The 22,535-nt window shown below is 43.3% G+C and overlaps 1 protein-coding gene across 7 annotated transcripts in view; it reads right to left on the bottom strand.

Moving 5' to 3' along the window:
- Positions 1-5,342: 5,342 nt before the first annotated feature.
- The window catches only part of TMEM164 (transmembrane protein 164), a 178,937-nt gene continuing 161,744 nt past the window's right edge, over positions 5,343-22,535 (bottom strand). For all 7 annotated transcript variants that reach the window (XM_036227312.1, XM_036227306.1, XM_036227310.1 and 4 more), the window contains 2 exons: positions 19,734-19,834; positions 5,343-18,016 (listed from right to left, as the gene is read on the bottom strand). In XM_036227312.1, coding sequence (XP_036083205.1) covers positions 17,810-18,016; positions 19,734-19,834 — 308 coding nt within the window. In that variant the 3' untranslated portion in view covers positions 5,343-17,809. The remainder of the gene's footprint in view (positions 18,017-19,733; positions 19,835-22,535) is intronic.

The following is a 22,535-nucleotide window of genomic DNA, read 5'->3' as shown; positions in this document are numbered from 1 at the left end:
TCCAAACCCCAAGCCTATTGAAAGAAATCTTTTAAGAATCGGAGGAAACTGCCTTAGGTCCTAAGCATTGTTCTGAAGCCAGTCGGTCTCCTCATCCCAAGAACTCACTTACAACTGGGTTTAAAAATGACTCAGTATATTACGTTCAGAATATATCGACTATGTATCTCAAATTGTTTATATGGACTGACCCAGAGAGCTAGTGGAAGGCATGCACTTTATATAAACAAACACTGCCCTGCACTTGATGATTTCCATCATGACAGATGATATTAATTCAACAGAGGTTACATGTAGGATGTGCTAAGTGTGGAGCACAAGGCTGGGCAATGGCTGCATTATGTGCCTCTGTGCTCACCGTCTGCCCTAGTGTCCTTGAGCTCACACTCCCATTCTAAAAGGACATAGCCAAGTCACAAGGGACTGGTAATTTGTTCATCCTTTAGTCTCCCTCCATTGGTAGAAGAACCTTTTTACCTTTTAATCAAAACCTTAGCTGGCCTCTCAATATGTCACAAATACGAGATTAAAAGTAGTATCATTGTTATAAACTGCAAGAGTTATACCAGTTACTTATAAAGTTAAGGAGAATGATGAGGGGTTTTTATGACTATGAAAATTGTAATTAGGGTAATAGACGACAACTGCAGCTATAATCTCCATTTATTTCTGTATTCTGTTTGGCTATACAACAGCAAGAAGGGCCCGATTTACACAAAGAAGAGGTGATATCTTACTCGTATAGTTTTATGAATGTGGGTGCTTATAGGCCTAAATCGTAAAATATTGGTAACAGTCACAACTTCCTGAGCCAGGTCTGAGAAGGCCTACATACAAGAAGTTTAGGCAGGAGAAACATCACTCCTGAAGCCTGAACAGAAATGAGTCAACCTGATGGCTCCTGCTAACCCACTGGTGGTCTTCAGTTGCCATTGTGAATGTAATATCTAAGGTGTTTGTTAGGTGTTTTTTTTGGGGGGGAGGGGGTAAATTTTAAACATTTACACACACATTTTTTTTAAATCAATTGTTTATGGAAACTTGGATCAGTTCCAACAGAATGTCAGATCCCACAGGACAATCTGAAAACTACTGCTAGAGCCCCAACATGTCCAGTTATTGTGGCAAGCTGTCATTTCATCTCCTTTTCCATTTTGGCCTTTTCCTCCCAAATGTCAGGCTCGATGTGATCCATCAATATTTACTGAGTGTCTGTCCCCCTAGAGGCATGGCACTGTGCTTGGTTTCAGAATGAATATAATTTCACAAAACAAATTCAGTCTACTCTGAGCTAAGAGATGTGAGAGGCATGCAAGTTTGGTTTAGTTGGGATAAGTCATTCAGACTGGGGCCCAGACAACGTTGGGCTGGCTTTCCAGGGGTCTCCTAAATGGCTTCCACTTCAGAGTGGCATTAGAGCAGAGTTGCGGCTGCCCCCGTTGAGAAATGGCATTTCTTTGTCCTTCCGACATGTCAACAGCAGAAATCACCTCACATTGGGCATGACCATGATTTGTGAAGTGGAGGAGATTACTTCTGTTCCAACAATGTGGCTTAGTCTCTATAGAGTAGGAATGTGCAAGGTGGTTGGGAGAGAAATACTGTGATTGTATAAGAAACAGATTTATGTACATGCAGAACAGCATTTGGTGCTGCAAGTTGTGTTTCTTGCTGTAAAGACTGCCTTCTGAAAGGCATCAGGCCCTTCTCATGGCCAGGAGAGAGAGAACAGCACAAATAGACTATGCCCTTTGCTCTAAGAGGCTGCCTTGAGACCTGAGGAGGAGAGAAAAGTTTATATCATTCCTACTGGTTGAAAAATTACTCCATAGGGGAAAAAACTATTCATGGGGCAGGAGGAGAGAGAGAGTAGTAGAGAAGTAGAGAAGTCAGAGTAACTTTCTGAATCACCTGTTACGTAGAAAGGGCAGGAAGGCAGCATTAAGTCTAGTTATTGTAAAACAGGAAACACAACTGGTACACAATAGAATGTTTAAATCACATTTTAATGGACAGGAAGTTGCTGAGAGTTATAGCCATTGCCTGAACACCAGGCAGTTTTGAAACTAGTTTATACAGTCGCTTTTCATCAAACTAGCATTTCCATCTAAATGGTATTCCGGATTCATCCAAGGTTACTGAGTGTGACAAAATATATAAGTGGATGTGTGTGTATCAGCATAGGAGATAGGGGCAATCTCCCAATCTAGACAGCTGAATGGGCAATCATATTCCCTACTCCCACAAATCCTGAACACAGTAGAAAGGGTGTCTTGGACTGGAAAGAGTGTGAAACCTCCATCTTTTTTGAAGGACAGTACTAGTGTAAGCAATGCAAACATGTCCCTAAAGCTTCTCGACTTCAGATATTCAAATGAAATTCCAGGAACTCTGCATGGAGACGTTGCCACCCCATTGGGATAGGCCTTAGAAATGGGCCCTTTCCCAGAACTGTGCTCAGGGACAGTGGTGAGTGGCCATAGTGACCTCTGTATATGAAGCCATGCCCCTTGGTGACTTGGTTCTTGTTTATCTTGCCTAGCATATTAATGAATGATGGAATTTAAAAGGGGAACACGCTGCTAATCTGGTTGTTCAATCAGGATGGGAATGTTCCTGTGGGGTAGATGGTCCTAACCTGCCCCTTATCTCTCTCATTTGGATTTGTACCACTCCAGAACAATCTGTGGACTTGAAGAAGCTCATATAGAAATTGCTAATAGCCCTAGGCTGGGAAAGGACAAGCAGTGCCCTTAGCATTAGGGAAAGGCTTACACAGTGAGTACTGCAAGCAGGGTGCACAAGGCACTTGAAAATTAAAAAGAAACTCCTTTCTTTTCACCCACTTTTTTCAACTTCTTTTATTGTGGTAAAATTCATACATAACATACAATTAGCCACTTTAAAGTGTACGATTTAGTGGTATTTGGTGTATTCACAATGTCGCACAACCACCGGCTCTCTCTAGTTTTCAAACTTTTTCACCACTCCAAAATAATACCCCATCCTCCTTAAGAAGTCACTCCCCATTCTGCCCTGGCCCCATCCCCTGAGTAACCTCTAATCTTCCTGTTTCTCTGAATTTGCTTAATTTGGGTAGATCATACAAATGGAGTCATATGATGTGTTATATTTTGTTGCTGGCTTTTTAAAAATTTATTCAATGTAATGTTTTCAAGGTTCATCAAGTTGTTACACATTTTAGTACTTTGTTCTTTTTTATGGCTGAATAAGATTTCATTGTATGTGTATACAACAATTTGTTTAATCATTCATCCAACAAAGGACATTTGGCTGTTTCAACCATTTGGCTGTTATGATCAATACTGCTATAAACATTTGTGCCTAAGTTTCTGTGTGGGTATACGTTTTCATTTCTCTTGGGTATATACTTAGGCATGGACTTGCTGGGTTATATGGTTAATTCTATGTTTAACTTTTTAAGGAACAATCAAACTATTTCTACAGTGGCTGTGCCATTTTACAGTCCCACCAGTAATGTATGAAATTTCCAGTTTCTCTACATCCTCACCAATGCTTCTTATTATCTGTATTTTTTATTATAGCCACCCTACTGGGCATGAAATAGAATTTCACTGGGGCTTTGAATTGCATTTCCTTAATGACCAGTGATGTTGAAAACCTTATGTGTTTATTGGTCATTTAGAGAAATGTCTTTTCAAGTCCTTTGCCCAGTTTTATTTGGGTTGTTTTGCATTGGGTTATTGAGTTTTAAGAGCTTTTTAAAAATATATATTTAAGGTATTAAACCCTTACAGGTACATGATTTGAAAATATTTTCTCCCATTCTGTAGTTTGTCTTTTTTCCTATCCTCGATAATGTCCTTTGATAAATAAAAGTTTTTATCTTTTATGAAGTCCAATTTATCTATTTTTCTTTTGTGGCTCATGTTTTTGGTGTCAAATCTAAGAATCCATTGGCAAGTCCTAGATCATGAAACTATTTCTTCTAATAGTTTTAGACCTTCTATTTAGATTGTTGATTTATTTTGAGTTATTTTTTGTATGTGGTATGAGTCCAACTTTTTTTTTAATGTGGTTATTCAGTTGTCCCAATATCATTTGTTGAAACGACTATTCTTTCCCCCAACTAAATGGTCTTGGTATTCTTGTTGAAAACCAATTGACCATAAAAGTTTGGGTTTATTTCTGAACTCTCAATTCTATTTCATTGGTCTATATGTCTATTCTTATGCCAGTACCACACTGTTTTGATTACTCTAGCTCTGTAGTAAGTTTTGAAATTGAGAAGTGTGAGACCTACTGCTTTGCTTTGCTTTTTCACTATCGTTTGGGCTACTGAAGTACACTTGAGATTCCTTTTAAATTTGAAGAATGAATGTTCCATTTCTGCAAAAAAAAACATTAGAATTTTGATAGGGACTGCATTGAATCTGTAGATCACTTTAAGGACTACAGTCATGCACTGCTTAACGGTGGGGATACATTCTGAAAAAGGCATCATTAGGCAATATTGTCATTGTGTAAACATCATAGACTGCACTCACATAAATCTAGATGGTATAGCCTACAATACATTGAAGTTATATGGTATACCACCATCGTATATGTGGTCTGTCATTGACCAAAACATCGTTATGTGGCACATGACTATATTGCCATTTTTAAAATATTAAGTCTTCCAATCCATGACCACAAGATGCCTTTCCACTTAAGTCTTAAGCCTTTTACCTCCTAGGCTAAATTTATTCCTAGGTCTTTTATTTATTTATTTGTTTGTTTGTTTAGGATGCTATTCTAAATGGAATTGTTTTTCTCAACCTCCTTTACAGATTGTTTATTACTGACATACAGAAATACAACTGAGTTTTATGTGTTGATCTTATACCCTGCATCCATCTATCTATCCATCTATCATCTATATCTGTCATCTATCATCTATTATCGATGTGTCTATCTATGTACCTAGTGTCTATCTATCTATCTATCATCTATCATCTCTCTCCCCCCCCCTCTCTATTAGCTCTAGTAATTTTGTGTGTGTGTGCATTCTCTGAGATTATATATATTGAGAATCACATCTGCAGATATAGTTTTACCTCTTCCAATTTGGATGCCTTTTATTTCTTTCTCTTACCTAATTGCTCTGGCTAGGACTTCCAATGTTGAATAACAGAGGTGATAGCAGACATCCTTGTCTTGTTTCTGATCTCAGCGGGGAAACTTCCATTCTTTAACCATTGAGTATGATATTAGCTGTGGGTTTTACATATATGTCCTTTATTATTTTAAGAAATTGCTTTCTATTCTTTGCCTGCTAAGTGTTTTTATTATGAAAGGGTGTTGACTTTTGTCAAATGTTTTTTTTTCCTGTGTCTGTGGAAAGGATCATTTCCCCCTGTGGTATATTGCATTGGTTGATTTTCTTATATTGAACCACCCTTACATTTCTGGGATAAATCCCACTTGGTCATAGTATACAATACTTTTAAGGTGCATTTGAATTCAGTTTCCTGGTATTTCACTGAGGATTTTTCTGTCTATATTCATAAAGGATACTGGTCAGTGTTTTTTTCCTACGGTATCTTTATCTGGCTTTGGTATCAGAGTAATGCTGGCTTTATAGAATGTGTTGGGAAATGTTCCTTCCTCTTCTATTTTTTTGGAAGAGTTTGAATAGGACTAGTGTTAAATCATTACATGTTTGGTAGAATTCACCAATGAAGCCTGGGGTTTTTTTCCTAGTTGAGAGGTTTTTGATTACTCATTCAATCACTTTACTTGTTATAGGCCTGTTCAGATTTTTTTTATTTTCTAGAGTCAGTTTTTGTAATTGTTGTTTCTAGGAACTTGTCCATTTCATCAAGACTAATTTGTTAGTATACATCTGCTTATACCATTCTCTTACAATCTTTTTAATTTGTGTAAGATTGGAAGTTAAATCTGTGCTTTCATTTCCAATTAATTATTTGTCTTTTTTTTCTTAATATGTCTAAAGCTCTTTCAATTTTGCTGATCTTTTTAAAGAGCCAACTATTCATTTCATTGGTCTAATTTTTTCCTCTATTTTCTATTTCATTTATCTCTGCTCTAATTTTTGTTTCCTTCCTTCTATTGGCTTTACATTTAGTTTGCTCTTCGATTTCTAGTTCAAGGTATAAAGGTAAGGTGTTGAGTTCAAAGCTTCCTTTTCAATGTAGGTGTTTACGGCTATAAACTTAACTTTGAACACTTCATGTATCATAAGTTTTGGTACATTATATTTTCATTTTAATTCATCTCAAAGCATTTTCTAAATTCCCTAGTGCCTTCTTCTTTAACCCATTGGTTGTTTAAGAGTATGTTGTTTAGTTTCCACATATTAATAAAAAAAGTTTTTTCTTAGCTATCCTTCTACTTCTCATTTCTAGCTTCATTTTATTTGGTCAGAGAAGATTCTTTATATGATTGAAATCTTTTAAAACTTATTGAGAATTGTTTTATGGCCTAAAGTATGGTCTATCCTGGAGGATGTTCCATGTACACTTGAGAAGAATGTGTGCTCTGCATTTGTTGTGTATTCTTGTATATATCTTGTAGGTCTAGTTTGTAATGTTATTCAAGTCTTCTATTCTTTATTGGTCTATTGTCTAAATGGTCTACCCATTATTTCAAGTAGGATATAGAAGTCTTGACCTGTTCTAGTAGAACTATTTCTCCTTTCAATTCTGTAAATGTTTTTTCATATCTTTTGGAGCTGTGTTGTTTGGTATGTATATGTTTATAATTGTTATATCTTCTTGATAAATTGATCCTTTTATCAATAAACATGCCTTTCTTTGTATCCTGTAATAATTTTTTTCAATTAAAATATATTTTACCTGGTATTATTTAGACATCCAGCTCTCTTTTGGTTACTATTTGTATTGAATATCTCTCCCCATCCTTTCACTTTCAACTTATTTATATCTTTGTATTAAAACTGAATCTCTATAAGCAGCATATAGTTAAATCATGTTTTTTTAAAACCTATTTTGAGAATATCTGTCATTTATTTGGTGAGTTTAACCCTTTTGCATTTCAAGTGATTACTGATAATGAATGATATTTTCTGCCATTGTGCTATTTGTTTTCTATATGTCATATCCTTTTTGTTCCTCGGTTCCCCCAAAACTGCCTTCTTTTGTGTTAGGTGGATTTTTTTTTCTAATGCACCATTTGATTCCCTCTTCATTTTCTTTTCTGTAGCTTTTATTTATTTTCTTAGTGGTTACCACGGGGATTATAATTCACATCCTAAATTTATAACATAGTTTGATCACCTTTTGCTTTTCTTTATTTTCCTTTTAAATGGACTGTAATTTTAGAGCACTTTAAACTTCACAGCAAAGTTGAGCAGAAAGTACAGAGAGTTTACATATACTCCCTGTCCTAACTCCTACCCTGCCTCTCCCCACACAGCCTTCCCTACTATCAACATCCCACACCAGAGTGGTACATTTGTTGCAATTGATTGGCCTACATTGATACATCATTATTACTCAAAGTCCATGGTTTACATTAGAGTTCACTCTTGATATTGTACAGTCTAAGGATTTTGACAAATGTATAATAAAATGTATTCATCATTATAACATAATACAGAGTAGTTTCACTGCCGTAAAAATCATCTGCGCTTCGACTTTTCATCCCTCCCTACCCCCAGCCTTGGAAACCACTGATCTTGATCAACCTTGTTTAATAATTATAATAGACAACATTTATTGAATGCATATGCATATGTGAGCTAAGGACCATATTATACACTTTTCAACAGCTTTATGAATTTCCCATTTTACAGAATAAGAATCAAGTTCAAAGGGGTTGTCAGTTATCGAAGGCCACCTAGGTACAAAGTGGTAGAGCCAGGCAGGATTCAAACCAAGTTTGTCAAGTACCAGAGACTGAGCCTTTTATCATTTACTCTACTGTCTTGATAGGATGAAAATGATGGTGACAACGGTGGTGGCAGTGGTGGTAATAATGGTAGTAGTAGTGGCATCTAACTTTTATGTCAACAGTGCTTAAAATGTGTCAAGCACTGTGCTAAGTGTCTTTTCAATCCTCACACTAGCTCTATGAAGTAGGTACTATTATTGTTGTCATTTTATAGATGAGAAAACTGAGACTCAGAGAGGTTAAATAAGTCTCCCTCAAATGCACAGAATCTACTCAGTGAAGGCTAGTGACTGTCATTGAAGACTTCATTTTGACCATCCACCATCTCTCTGTAGGGCTAGAGATGGGAAAGACATAGGACAAGGTCTTTCTCTGAAAACTCATTGGTTGGTTTAATTTTTAAAGTTCCAAATCCAGAGACTTAAATATGTTATTTGACTCTTTCCTAAGGACACATGAAGTCTGACAGCACTGCTCTCAGGGCAGCAGACTACCCTTAGCTGTCCAGACTGAGTTACTGTATATCTTGTCACAGGAAGACTGCCACTAGGCTTCTGGGTACACGACTTGGGCTCAGAAATAGCCCCCTAATCGGCCTCATCAGCTTTGAAGGAGGCCACTGCAGGAGGAGCCTAAGTAGGCCAACACTTTAACCCAGTTACATGAGGGCAGCTGTAATCCGGGCTGATCATGTCTTGCTAAGCTCTTGGGGGCGGCGCGGGGAGAATGTCCACAAACTGCTTCCTGTGCCCAAGTATCTCTCTGGATCTCACTGCAGACACTCCTTCACCTTCTGGAAGAGCTTGGAGTAAAGGCTACAAGGGCCAAGCTTAATTCGAGTGGCAGCCAGGACTGAGGGAAAGTTGCTGGTAATTTCCAAATGCAGTCACTGTCCACGGCTTAGGCTACCCTTAGGCCAAGATGTTGCTTTCCTTAAAAAGCCTACTACCTGACCCTTATTCCACCTTGTCAGAAGAGGTGGGGAAATTATCGTCTTCCTCTGTGTGGGCCAGACAGCCACTCATGTCAACCCAGGGAGTTCAGGTCAGGCTGGGCTCCTTTCCCCCACTCCTTTCCCATCTCACCTCTGGCAATGACTAGCCCTGGGAGTTCCCTAGGGAAGCAGGCTGAGCTGTCTGGCCAGGCTGTGACTGCGATATAAAGAAACCAGAGCTGTTAGAGATGGCTTGCCGGGCTTCCTCCCCAACTCTCTTACTCGCCTTCCCTCAATTGTAGTTGGCATGGTGGGCTTCCTTATGCAGGTGCACTCTGCCTCCTCCCTCTCATGTCCCACTAACCATCTTCCCCAAGCGAGAACTCAACAAAGTGGGCACCCCTCTGCTCAGGAAGCAGAAAGCTTGCCTGGCCTGGGTAGATGCTGTCAGGAAAGAAAAAGGATGGAGTGTTAAAATGAGGCTATCTGCCACAAGTTTGTTTGTAAGTTTTTTTCAAATAGGGTTTGTCTACCAGGTAGGTGACTCTCGTGGGGAAAAGGAAGAGGAAACAAAAGTAACAATTATGACATTTCCACAACTCTAAGAGGCTTCAGATTATAAAATGTCCACTACTTTATGTACTGTGGAAGAAGAAAAGTTGCTGATTAAACTATGCCATACCACTGCTTGTTCAATGCATCCCGCATTTAGAAACGTTAAAATGTAAAACAAAAAAAGGTTTTATGAAACACAGAATACTTTAAAAGTGAAGTATCACCTAGTCTCCACACCCCAACCACACAGGGCACATTAAGGCACAGTGGGTGAGTGTGTCAAAACTTCAACTAACCTCTAGGCTCTGAGAACAAGCACAATAACCACACTGTCAGGAAATAGGAGCCCCTTGCACTGGACAGGACTTTATAGGTGAAAGCCCACTCACACCCATTTATCTCACTGGATGTCTCACAGCTGCTTTGGAGTTCAGAGCGGTATGACTTGGCCAAGGACACCCAGCATTTAAGAGGAGAATGGAAAACTCAGACTACAGGCCCCATCTGCTGAGTCCTGGCACCATGCTTAATGAGCACTATCTAGGAGAAGGTAGAGAGACAGAACTGGTAAGGGTATATATAAGTGGCTTTTAAACCTTTTTCCAATGAAATTATTCACAGCCTCTCAATGTACGAAACAGAATAAAATTGATTTTGTTCTGGGTGAAGAAAGGGGAAAGGCTAGAACCGCAGCCACATTGTCCCAACCCATTCTTCCTCTCAGGTGGCCCCTTGAAGCTATGAGGAACAATTTCCAAACCTGTGGCGTAAGGGTGCTTCAACTATATTGATAATATCCTTTCTCTTAAGCTGGATTTAGGTGTTTCTCTTTATACCTTTCATTATATCTTAAAATTTTCATTTCAAAAAGGTACTAGTGTAGGTGGTCATTCAGAAAGATGACTCACAACCTAAAAACTTAAACTAAAAACAAAACAAAAGTTGTCTTTGAATTATAAGCTGGGGTGAGGCCTGGACATTGAAACTATTTTTAAAGCTCCCTAGGTGATTCTAATATGCAGGGAAATTTATGACCCTCTGTATTAGTGGTATCTTGTCAGCTCCAACATTCAGAAATCTGAGGGTATATCCTGGAGCCCACAAGAAGGCCCCTCCATTCTCAGGAACCAGAATACTTGAGAGCCCAGAGTTTTTCTAAAAAGATAATAGCAAAGGGATTTGGACTCCTGGGAATCAGGAAAGAGGGAAGGCACAGTTGAAGGGACAGCAAAAGCAGGCATCACTTCTGCAGGTCCCTTGGATGGAGCCGGGAGAGGCAGAAGAGACAAAAACTGGTGGTTGGAGCAGAGATGCAGCTAGGAGTGGATAATTGGAAAGAACATCTATGCGGCTATGCTATGGGCCTTGTCACTTATCAGAGATATGTCAAGGAAGCATCCACCCTCCTTGCTAAGACCTGCTTTGTTATTTTGAGATGCTGATGCTACTGGCTGGCTGAGATGCAGAAGAAGCTGCGCAGAAGTTAGGAATTCCACTGTGGAGGGCAAAGCCCTTTGGGTCGTCCATTAGCAACAGGAGCTGCCTTCTCTACTGCCTCCCTGGGAGATACTTAAAGTCCTTTGCCAAGCAGCTCAGACATCCCAGATTTGAAACCTGCCCTCAGCTGGGGAAATGCTGACTGGAAGAGGGGTGGCTACAGGCAGTAACAGAGTTCTTGACTTTGAACTAGGCCAGCCTTGCCTTCTGCCAATGTTAGCAAACCACGTATCCTTTGAAAAAGCCATTGCATTTGTCAGACTGACATCTGTGTATCTCTGTTCCTCCACTGGACTTGACAAACCAGGACAAGGGAAAAACTCACTGGAGGATCAGGTCATAACCATCCCACGCTGCTCCCTACCCCTCTCCAAGGGGTATGTGACACATTCATGGGCAGGTGGGGCTTTTGCCATGAAAACACCAACTCTGTGTGCTCTGAAGAACGGAGGGGTGACACTGGTGGAGATGAACCTGGTAGAGATTAGCCAAAGATATGGAAAAGCAGTTGTATGCCTTGCTTACCCCCTGCCCAGAGGTCTAGAGAAGAGTCAGGGGGAAAAGGATACCGTCTCAGTTCTCTTCCCTCCCAGCACCACCTCCTCATCTAGGATCCCAGCTGCAGAGAACCCTGCAGAGAAGCAGGATAGGCCCCTCAACAAGGAGGCCCAGTAGCTAAAGCTTGAGATGCCTGGGCAAACAGAGGCACACTGCCCACATGGGAAAACTCAGTAGCTATGTGGCCAACGATTTTCTCTCAGGTAACAATGGTGCAACCCACCATTTTGTAGCACTCCAAGATAAGATATTGTTCACTGAGCACCTTCTATGGAGCAGGTCTTGCACCTGGAGGATAGATCAGACCCCACCCTGCCCTCAAGGAGCTCATTTTTGTCTACAGAGGGAGAAAAAACCTTAAGGAATTACATGATAGGGGGCAAATGGCTGCCTAAGAGTGAGCACCAGGAGCTGTGAGAGCCAAGTGGAAAGGGACCTAATGTCAACTGGGGTTCAGGGAAAACTGCACAGGAACTGACACTTGAGCTGAGGCCTTAGGACTGGAAAGGAGAGTGGGGAGCACAAAGAGAAGGGCAAAGAAGAGGAAAATGGCATGACATGAAAAAATGGAGTGAGATACACCTGGAGTAAAGGGTCTCTCCTGCTGTGTGGTTCTTGGGGGTCTGGGGGTGAGGAGATAAAGCCTAGATGTTTATAGGGATCAGGGAGATGATGTTGTCAGAACTGCATCTGAAAGATCATTGTCTGCCGTATGGGGACCAACTGGAGCAGAGGCAAAGGGAGAAGCACTAGCCCAGGGGAGAGGAGACCATGGCCTAGGTCACTGGTGTTTAGCTCTGTCTGAAAAGTTATGGGCCCAATTTTCCTCCCCTCTTTCCAGCAGCCTCTTTCCATCCTTCCTTCTGGGCCAGTTCTAATGTGGCCCTGTGTCCCTGCCGCCCAATTCCTATGCCTTTCAGTTCTGCTCTGAGGCTTGGTAGTGTCAGGCCTGTAGGCGGCAGAAAAAAACAAAAAAACAAAAAAAATATGACCTTGACTTGTCTGTGTCATGCAGTCATGGGTCCCACTTTCCTCTCTCTTGCCTTCCACCTCACTGCTTAGCTCTCTTCCTGTTTCTCTCCTGGGCAAGGTCTGCCCAGTAACCCCAGAAGCCCAGACAGGCCATGGAGTCTAGAGGTGAGTGTAAACCACAAGGGCTTTGTAGTCCAACCAACTGACTTTGCATCCCAGCTCCTCCATTTATTAGCTCTGAACCTCAATTTTCTCAGTTTCTGCCTATCAGGTGGTGACAGCATTACCAGTCAGCTTTCGTGGGGATCACAGGAGGCAGTGTGTGTGGAGGGATTTAGCACTGTACCTGGTACACAGCTGTAGCTATTGCTTTGCAAATGGAGAACCTGGGATGGCAGGAGAACAAATGACTTGCCATAGCTGGTGGATGTGTGGCCCAGAATCACAGAGCTCTGTGTCATTGAGAGCCTGGGTGCCCAACTACTGGCCAGTGAGAGCCAGCACTAGGGGCCACTTTGGCTAGCTGTGTCCCTCTAGAAGCAGCAGTACCAGCAAAACACCAAGGAGGGCCTCTGTCTGCTATAAACACAGGCTGGGCTAATCACAGTCACCATGGGCTGCTCAGTGGGTAGCCTTGGAAAAACAGGCCTGACTATGCCCAAAGTACATGGTTATCTTGTTCACTCTTCCCCATAGGACAATCTGACCTGTGCTGGACACAGGCGTGTTGAACAGTTCTGGCACAGAGCCACTCTTTAGGGAGCTTGGGATGAGTGGCCCTGAACACATTTGGTTTCAAAGTTGCCTTCTCTAGCTCACTCATCCAGCCTGGCCTCGTGTACCGTGGGCCCAGCAAGCCCAGCACATGTCCCCAGCAAACAATCCCTGCTAAGAGCAAAAGGCCCGCTGGATCCCGGGCATCCCTGGAGGAAGCGGGCAGCACATGGGAATCTAAGACACACTTCTAGCCACATGGCGAAGCTGTGCTGAGAGCGCCAGCTACCCTTTGGTGGGCCCTCCAGGGCATGGGAGACCAATGGTGCCTTTTGTCTATTTTTCAAATAGAGAGTTCTGGGAAGCAAGGGCCAGGACTCCTGGGTTCTCATAAATCTTTTAATAACAGCAAATGAAGAAAACATTGTAATAGTAAGACCCATGGTGAGGGCTCCTTTTCATCCAGGGATCTTCAAAAACAGAAACACCTAAGACTAAAACTCAGAACGCTAAGTATACCAATTGATGACCATTTATTTCCAGAGATGACTGATAAACCATTCTGGTACAAACACAAGGTTTTAGAAAACAGGAAAAACACATTACAAAATGCTCCAAGAGGTGAGCAGACCCGGTGGGGCGCAGAGCACCCAAGAACCAGCTTAGCAAAAATATTCACCCTGTTGCTGTTTAGGGGGATTACAAAGACCGGTCCTAAAGGGAACCACTGAAGGGGAAGGGTGAAAGGGATGGGTCTGCCCAGTGCATAGCAATCCCGCCTTGGGAATGAGGAAAGATGGGGAGGGGTGGTAAGAGGGACGGAGGCATTTGCCCAATTTCCTGGCAGAAATAATTACATATCAGACTATCTGATTCTCTCTACTGCAATAACATCAACATAAATGAAGAATTCTTTAAAATATAATACAAAACTGACACCAAAAGAAAGTTTCCAAACCAACAGCTTTGCCCGAAATGACTATTGTTTCATGCCGCTGAGTAGCAAACCACTATCCAAAAATGTCACAGATAAGAGCAACAACAAGCTACTATGTTTTCCTGAGCACAAATTGGCTCAATCTATATACCAAAGAGGAAGGCTCACTCCCTATCATAAATTCTACCCACCTCCCAGAGGGCAGGGCAGAGCCAGGCATGCAACAGGGAGGCCCCTTCTCAGTCTGGGGCCTTGTCAAAGAGCACTCGAGGGACTGTGGGAACTTCCCCCTCATGCCTGGTGTGGATTTATCAAAACCAACACTGCACCTGCATCTTGTCCTGCAGTGTCATTCCTTCTTTTTTCTTCCCACACCTCCCCTTCAGTCTTCCAAAGAGGACAGATGACTCTGGATCAACATCTATAGATCCAGGGAATCTGTTTGGCTGAGGTAGCGGGAGGAAGGTCCTGCTGCCACCCTCTGAGCCACCCAGCTCACTCCCAAGGTGCTGCCTAGCCCCAACACCAGTGTACGGAGACCTGCTGACAACTTGTTATCTGTGGGGAGCTGTGTCTGCTCCCCAGCACACTAAATTACTAATAAGCACAAATAGTAAAGCCCTGGCTGAGGCTATAGCAAAAGGGATGATCTGATAGCTAGACTTGAGGTACTGGATGGTAAAGTGCACTGACCACCCCCCCACCGCCACACACACACACACACATGCGCGCGCACACACACATCCTGACCACCTTGTAAGCAGCTTCTGTGAACGCTTAGAAGTCTAAGGAGAAAGAGAGAATATTGACTTGAGGATACAGAGTTTGTACCTTCCTCACAAGCTGACAGAGGTACACAACACTGGGTCTCTGGGAAGAAAATGGGCCAGATCATCTTTGGTGTACAAAAGCAAATACTGAGACTGCAAGCAGGCATGACCTTCTTTCTGCTATTCTGAGCTGGTGCCACAAGTTGGGTAGCTGAACAGACTGTTCTTGTTGGCCCAGATTTTTGACCAAGGCTACCTGGAAGCTTAAGGGAGCACTCCTTTCCCTTCCTGAGGCTATTTCCAAATAAACTGTCCACTTCTACACTCTCAGACACACACTAAGCACCCACACTCTGGCGAATGGCATATAGAAAACTGGACAAGGAAAGCCCTCAGGAGGAGCTGGGAAGCCTGGGCCTGCTGGTTTGGGTGTCACCCTCCAAGGAAGACTGCCGTGGTGCTAGCCAGGCTACCTTTCTGCATGGGCTTGTCCCAAGGTAAGAGTGAGGTACAGACCAATTCACATGCACACCGCTCCCTAACAACACCCAAATATAGGCCATGACCCCTATGGAGCCTCTGGATTAAGCTTACTCTCTGTTCTTTGCACTTATATGTTTCTGAGACAACCTGGACCCAAGAACCCCTGTATGTCCCCTTCACTTACCCCTCCCTCTGACAGATATATCTGTCTCTGGCCTGGCCTGGCTACGTACATGGTTTTTCTTTTCTTCTTCCTTCCAAGCAGCAGAAAATGGCAGCCAGAATGGGGCACTGAGCTGTAGCCAGGGCAAACACAAGCTTTCAGAGGCATGCCAATGTACGGAAGGCTCAATCCAACCGGCAACTGGTGCCATGCCACACAGACAGGGAAAGAGAGCACCTGTAGAGTCGCTATGCCATTGTGACATTCTAAAGCTGAGCATCTTCCCCACCCAGGCTGCTGGCCCCCAGCTGAGGCACAGATCATCTGTCTACAAGGACTCTGTGTTGTGGTAGGGGATAGGACAGGCCCCCAGGGACTTCACTGATGACCTCTTTCCAACCCTTCCTTGTGTGAAGAGGCCAATGGGCACCAAGGCCTTACACATGTCCTCATCAGCCCATCCTACGTGCAGCAGTTTGATGGCAAGCAGAGCAAATCCAGCCACTCAGGAGGTGCCTCTTCTGGAGGACAACCTTAGGGTGAGAAGCACCAAGAAAAACTTGGCCAAACCCTCAAAGATGGCAAAAGAAAATGAAAGTTTTATGTCATAAGGAGCTCATGAGGATTCAAAATGCATCCCTATATCCTGGTGATTGATCTCCTCGATGTCAGCAGGCCTCTGCAAAGGGACAATTCCAAGGTTGGTTCCCTGGGCCTCAGCCTACTCAGAGAGACCCTCCTGCATTCTGTTGCTTCCTGTAGGTCCATTTGCTAAAATCATGACTGCTGAGTCACTGAAGGTCAATATACATCTAATATGGTAATACCTGAAGTACTAGAATTGGATCGGGGCAACTGGGTTGCCTAAAGTGGGAGAGGGAAGGGGAGACCCACCAGCGGAAGTCACTGAGTCATCTTTTCTGTTCTTAAGCGAATCTGTTTTTAACCAAATCTGTGCTTACTATGAGCTAACAAGGAATCAGCAAAAGCCCGATCTCCCTTCTTGAGATCCATGTATGACTGAGTTCAACTCTTTCAACAAAAGGTCTTCCTTCAGGAGCACCTGAACCTCCACCCATGGTACCTCTTTTTCAACCTAGACATGGGTTTTGGGGATGGGCAGTACGGGGAGCATGTGATGTCCCCAACACTAAACAATTCAGCACTGAGTCTGGCTATAGTGATGACATCTGGCCCTAGGGAACACCAGCAGGATGTGTATCTTCCCAAACCCAGGATGCTACATATCCTGTTAAAATCACAAAATGCATTGACAAGAGCTCCTCCATAGACAGGTCCTGATGCAAGGATTCTCCTAACTCAACCAGCCAAAAAACAAACAGAAAGCAAAAAGCAAAATGAAACAAAAACTCAACTCTAGCTCATCCTTTCCTAAAGCTGCCTTTAAAAGAGAAAGAACATTTCGGGGCACTCAAGATTAAAATGGAATTTACTATTAACAATAAACTAAAATGGAACATACGATTCAAAACACTTTTTTCCCCTCAGGTTACTACTGCTGATTAACTTCTGCGCTTACTTCCAACTAGGATATAGGTTGAACTGCAGCTCTCACAGGCAGAAATACCTAGGGTCCTGCCTAGTAATAGTTGTGGACATTTTAACCTTGTTCACTTTGGATTTGCTATTGCAGCACCTATCCATCCCCCCTCAATGGAGTCTAGATCTCGGGTTCGTTAGTGCCCCACCTCCCACCACAGGAAGCCTCCTGGAGGGAGTGGCTGTTTGCTCTGAGTCATGGGACACCAGTGTGAAGAATCTGGTCGGTTCTATTTTGGCCATCATCTGGGAAATCCCTTGGCTCTTCACTTGCTGCTGGTATAGAAACAAGGCCTCAGTCCCCTTACGGTGGGGGCTATGTTAGAGACAAAAGGGGACCCCAGCATAAGCCTGGAGGTCCCTGGCAGTGGAGAAATGAAACACAATCAATCTTAGCACTTCGATGCCAAAAGAACTACTGCTTGTTGTTCCTTTTCTCCTCAACCAGCTGTTGTTAAAGTACCAACCAGCAGAGTGAAAACCACTGACTACCATCTTCCCATGTAAGGCCACTGGGAGCAGGGAGAAAGAGTAAAGTGAAGGAGGACATATCCAGCCCTCAGCACTATACCCCAGGTTCCAGGAGACACCCTAAGAGGAAGAGCTGGGGAAGGAAGAGTTGTGGAAGAAAGGGACAGAGAGGAAGAAAAAAGAAACACACCAAACACCCTACTGCCCTCTCCCATGATTTCATTAGGAACTGGGTGTTCTCCAGGTCAAGCCAAGACTTGTTTCCTCAGGGAAAAATAAGGAAAAAAAAAGCACCTTCAGTCTATTTTCTTGGCTGGAAGCCGGAGCAAATCCAGCAGATATTTACACAAGGGCCCAACCATGTATGAGAACAGGATGACCAGCTTCCCGTGGGTCATGGTCATGAGAGTCTGGTGTCCCGAGGCCCAGATGCGATACCAGGGGCCGTAGAATGGGTCTGAGATGGCCGGACACAGCATGTTGTTCAAATTCACTTCGGTGACCTGCAGGGACAAGGGAGGTAGAGTGAGCGTTCACCATCCTTAGGCTTTCTCTGGCTTCTGCCAGTTCAGCCATCTCTACCTAATGGGGGACTAGACAAGTAGGGATTGGCAAATCCCTACCTGTTCATAATGAGATTTCTCTCCCCTAGGTTTTATGAGTGGATCGAGGCTAGAACCCTCTGGAGGTGATGGGGGAGGTTGTCCAGTGGAAAAGCTTTTTGGTTTTGTTCTGTCTTGTCTTCTGGGTTGGGCCCAGAGTCTGATTCTATTCCTAAGCATCTACTATGTACCTAGTCCTCAGAGAGGTGTTATGGGAGAAAAGAGCAGTCAGCATCATGGTCCCTGCCTCCACAGAACTGGCAACCAATCAAGTCGAGATGATCAGTTTTCCCACATCTGACCTCAGACCAGACAGTGCTCACAGGGTCTTCCCCACCAGGAGATTTGTGGAGTATACAGAATGGGGGCTGAGTTTTCAGGAAAGATTTCATGAGGAAAGTGGCACCTGAACTGACTCATGAAGAATGAATGAGGGTCACAGCAAGGAATGGACTAAGCAAAGCCTTCCTTGTAGGAGGTGTGACCTGAGCCAGGCCCGGAGGTGGGACTGAGCATGGTATGTATGGTGACATGAAGACACTGACTCCTCCGGAATCAAAGAGACCCAGTAGAGAGCAGTAAAAATAAGGGTGTGAAGGTCATCTTGTTTCATCTCTGCTGTGAAGGCAGCATGCACACTTTCAGCAAAGAGCTCGAACCACACCACCCACCCAAGGTAAACCAGAGAAGAACAATACACCAGGGTGGGGAAGAGAAGGTGACTGCTTCCACAAAGACACTGATGACATTGGTTACATGCCCTAGGCCTACAAGGTCTCACAGGCTCCACATGGCTAATGCTCCATTAATACTCCTAGCACACAAAACCAGACATGCCACTCCTGCCCTAAAGACGGCTACAGCACCTGTCTTCCAATGCCCTTCAAGCCCATTCATGTTAAAGACAAGTCCTCACCACCTGTTGGGGAGGTTAGGGGTTTTGTACCACGTCACAGAGAGGTGGAGAGCTCTCTGCCCTCGAGCATGTGGTGACTCACTCACAGCAATAGCAGAACCAAAACTTGAACTTGGGTGCCCTGACCCCCCAGTCACAGCCCTGAGCTCTTCCTATTCATTTCACCACCAACAGACACCCATGTATACTCAGCAATCTTGGCCTCTGAATAACTCTACTACTGAGTCCAGCCATTAACCTCACTCCAGGCAGGTCTGAACACCCCAAAATGCCACTGCCTTCAACACGGCACTTCCACTGGCCACACAGCTCAGGGCCTGGGAGTAGGCCCAGAATGGACCTAAGGTCAGAAGCCTTCCTAGACCCAGAGTATGGGTTAGGGTCCTGCCTCCTCATAGGGTCCACAGCAGACCACTTTCCAGTTGTAGCTCACTGTTCCTAATCCATGTGGCCATGAGTGAAAGGCATCCTTGCCTCCTCATGGATGAAAGAAATAGTCATTACTGAAGGATTCAGAAAACTCTTTAGCAAGGCCAAGGCTGTAGATCATAAATCAGCAACCCAGACACAACAATCTGACATCTTGGCCTTCGGCATCTTATATTTTCAAAACAAAATGATACACCAGCACTAACCAGGATTATCAAAGATTAATGGAGAACTCCAAACAGAGGGGAGAGAAGGGGAGAGAACTAGACTTACCAGGCCCAGGATCTGCAAGATGCTGAAGTGATAAAAAAACATGAGGCCAGTTGAGAGAAGGGCCCACTGGAAACTGCTGAGAGGCTCTGGGGTGTAAGCACCTGGAGGAAAAGAGGAGACGGTGAGATGGCAGAGTTGGTGACCCACTTCTCGTCCTTTGCCCCATGAGGATGCAGGTGCTGAGGCCACAGCTGCTGCCTGCTGATTACCCCCTGTTGCTACTCAGCGACAGCTACCTAAGATACAGCCCTACTAATTAGCTGGGTACTCCAATCAACCCCTTCCCAATCCCGGTTCTGCCACGTAATGCTGGGGCCATTACGAATTCTGAAGAGAGGAATTTTCTTTATTATAATAGTAATAAAATAAGATGTGACTAAAATTTAAATATGCTCTAACTGCAAAATAGAAACTGATTTTGCATATGAAAGAAGAATGTAAAATATATCTTAAATTTTTATACAATTACATGTTGAAATATTTAATATAGTTAAATAAGATACATCATTAAAATTTATATTTTTAAAAAAGTAATACATGCTCGTTAGAAGAAATTTATGAAATGTTAACAAGTAGAACCAAAATGGAGGAAAAGAAGAAAAACATCCCTGGTACCCTATCGCCCAAATGTAACCACTGCTAACTCATGGGTGTGTCTCCTTGGTTCCTGTCTCTATGCCTTAGGAGTCCCTTTTCTTCCTTTTTAAATTACTAATTGGGGTTTTACTGTATATACAATTATATATACTTCATTTCCTCATTTTTTTAACCATCCCCTCATGTTTCAGAAGAGAAATGTCATTGAGGAAGTATGGCATGGTGGCTGAGAATGTTAACTTTGATGCCAGATTTGGTTTCAAATCTGCATTCTACCATTTACTGGCTGTGTGACCCTGGAAATGTTGTTTACAGTCCCTGAATCTCAGTTGACTTGTTTTTAGAAAGGAGTTATCTCCATTATAGTAGTCCTACCTACTTCTTAAAGTTGTTGTGAGGGGTAAAGGATATAATATACTGAGAGCTCTTAGAACAGGATCTGGTATAATGTAAGTGTGCAGTGCATGCTAGATATCATTACAAAACTATTATTATTCAAATGACTAAAGAATGTGCCACATCAAATGACTGTGCCATTCCCCAACTGTTAGACAACTCCCTCCCCCCTGGAATAGCAAGAATTATATTTTCCCTCTATCGTCAATAAGAACCACCATCCTAGTAGGCTTAGATGTATTCCAGAGCTTGCAGAACAGGAATATGGCTTATAGGATGTTGTGGGTATCGCTCTGAATGGAGACTTGGAGGGAGGTGCTCCAGAATGAAAGGAACCTGGAATCCTTCACCCAAAGCAAGTACGTGGCAACATTACATCCTGGAGTATTTTCCCAAGTCAGTTTTTCACTGATTCATCCATTCATTCAGCAGTTATTAGGCACCTATTATATTCTCAGCCCTGTGCCAAGATTGGAAGATAAGAATATAATGATGACAGGCACCCTGCAGTCTCGGACTCACAGTCTGGCATGTGAGAAACACGAACCAGTTAACAATTAGAAACCAGTATGATGGGTGTGATGACCAAGGTCTGTGCCACTTACGATGGGAGAACAGAACTCAGCTTTGGGGAGAAGATGTAGAAACAGGACTGCTTCTTCATAGTGGGGACAAGGACTCCTGAAGGACAAATAAGACTTAAGAAAGGGCCTAGGCATGCCAGAGCACCAGCCTGAACTCAGGCAGACGTGAATGGGAGCAAGGCAATTCAGAAAATGATGGTAAGATTTGGGGCCACAAAGGAGGGTATGGTGAGGTAATTAGCAGAAATGAGACTGAAGAGGTTGGCAGAGTTGGTCCACTCGTAGCTAGGGCACGTAGCACCTCAGGAGCCAGGCTGAGGGCTTTGGCTTCCATCCTGTGCTGCAGGGCCATGAATCCAAATGTCTCAAGTTTCAGGCAGGTAACAGAGCAAGAAGTGACCAGGGACAAAGACACATTAGGGATGCTGGAGATTGGCCAACTGGAAAGTCCATGCCCTTTCTAAGGAAGGCAACCACCACTCAGTTTCATCCAATCATTGCCCTGTAAGGATGTGGGCCCAGAGTTGCTAGTTTTTTTCACTTTTGTAAGAGAGGCCAGAAATATGAACTTTTATGTGGAATTTCCTGATTTTTAAATGTTGGCAAATAATTCAAAATGTTTTAAGAATGCTCAACAGACCAAACAAAACATGTCTTCTTGGATGGATTTCAGCCCACGGGTGGCCAGCTTTGAGCTCTGCTGCAGAGCCACAGAAAGCAGTAGAAGCCTTGAAGAAGAAAAGTGATGTGATCAGATGTGTGCTTGAGAAAGATCATACTGGCCCACCAGTGTATGGGGGATGGACTGGAGCAGTGGGAGCTGAGACAAGGAGACTGCTGTGGAAACCCTTTGAAGATAATAGCAGTGGAGCTGGAAAAAGTGGAGGAAAAATCACCAGGACATGGTAGAAGATTGGATATTAGGGGGAAGGGCGAGGAAGACTCTCAGGGTTCTAGCTTGGGCATCATTGGGGTGATAATGCCAATTAACAAATGATGAGGCCAATTTTAGATGTTGAAATTGAAGTGTCTGTGGAATAGCCAAGTGGAAATGTCTCTTATGTGGCTGGATGCATTCTGCAAACTATGGTGTGATGGGGAAGAGTGTGGGCACTAGAGCCCGGCAGACAGATTTTTCAAATACGGGCTCTTGTCACTTATTAACTCCAGGGCCTTGAGTAAGCCTCAGTAACTCTTGAGCTGAGGTTCACTGATCTATAAAGTG

This window comes from Rousettus aegyptiacus, unplaced genomic scaffold (assembly GCF_014176215.1).
Source record: "Rousettus aegyptiacus isolate mRouAeg1 unplaced genomic scaffold, mRouAeg1.p scaffold_m13_p_9, whole genome shotgun sequence".
In the NCBI taxonomy this organism is placed as follows: Eukaryota; Metazoa; Chordata; class Mammalia; order Chiroptera; family Pteropodidae; genus Rousettus; species Rousettus aegyptiacus.
This window is presented reverse-complemented; position numbering and strand designations above follow the sequence as displayed.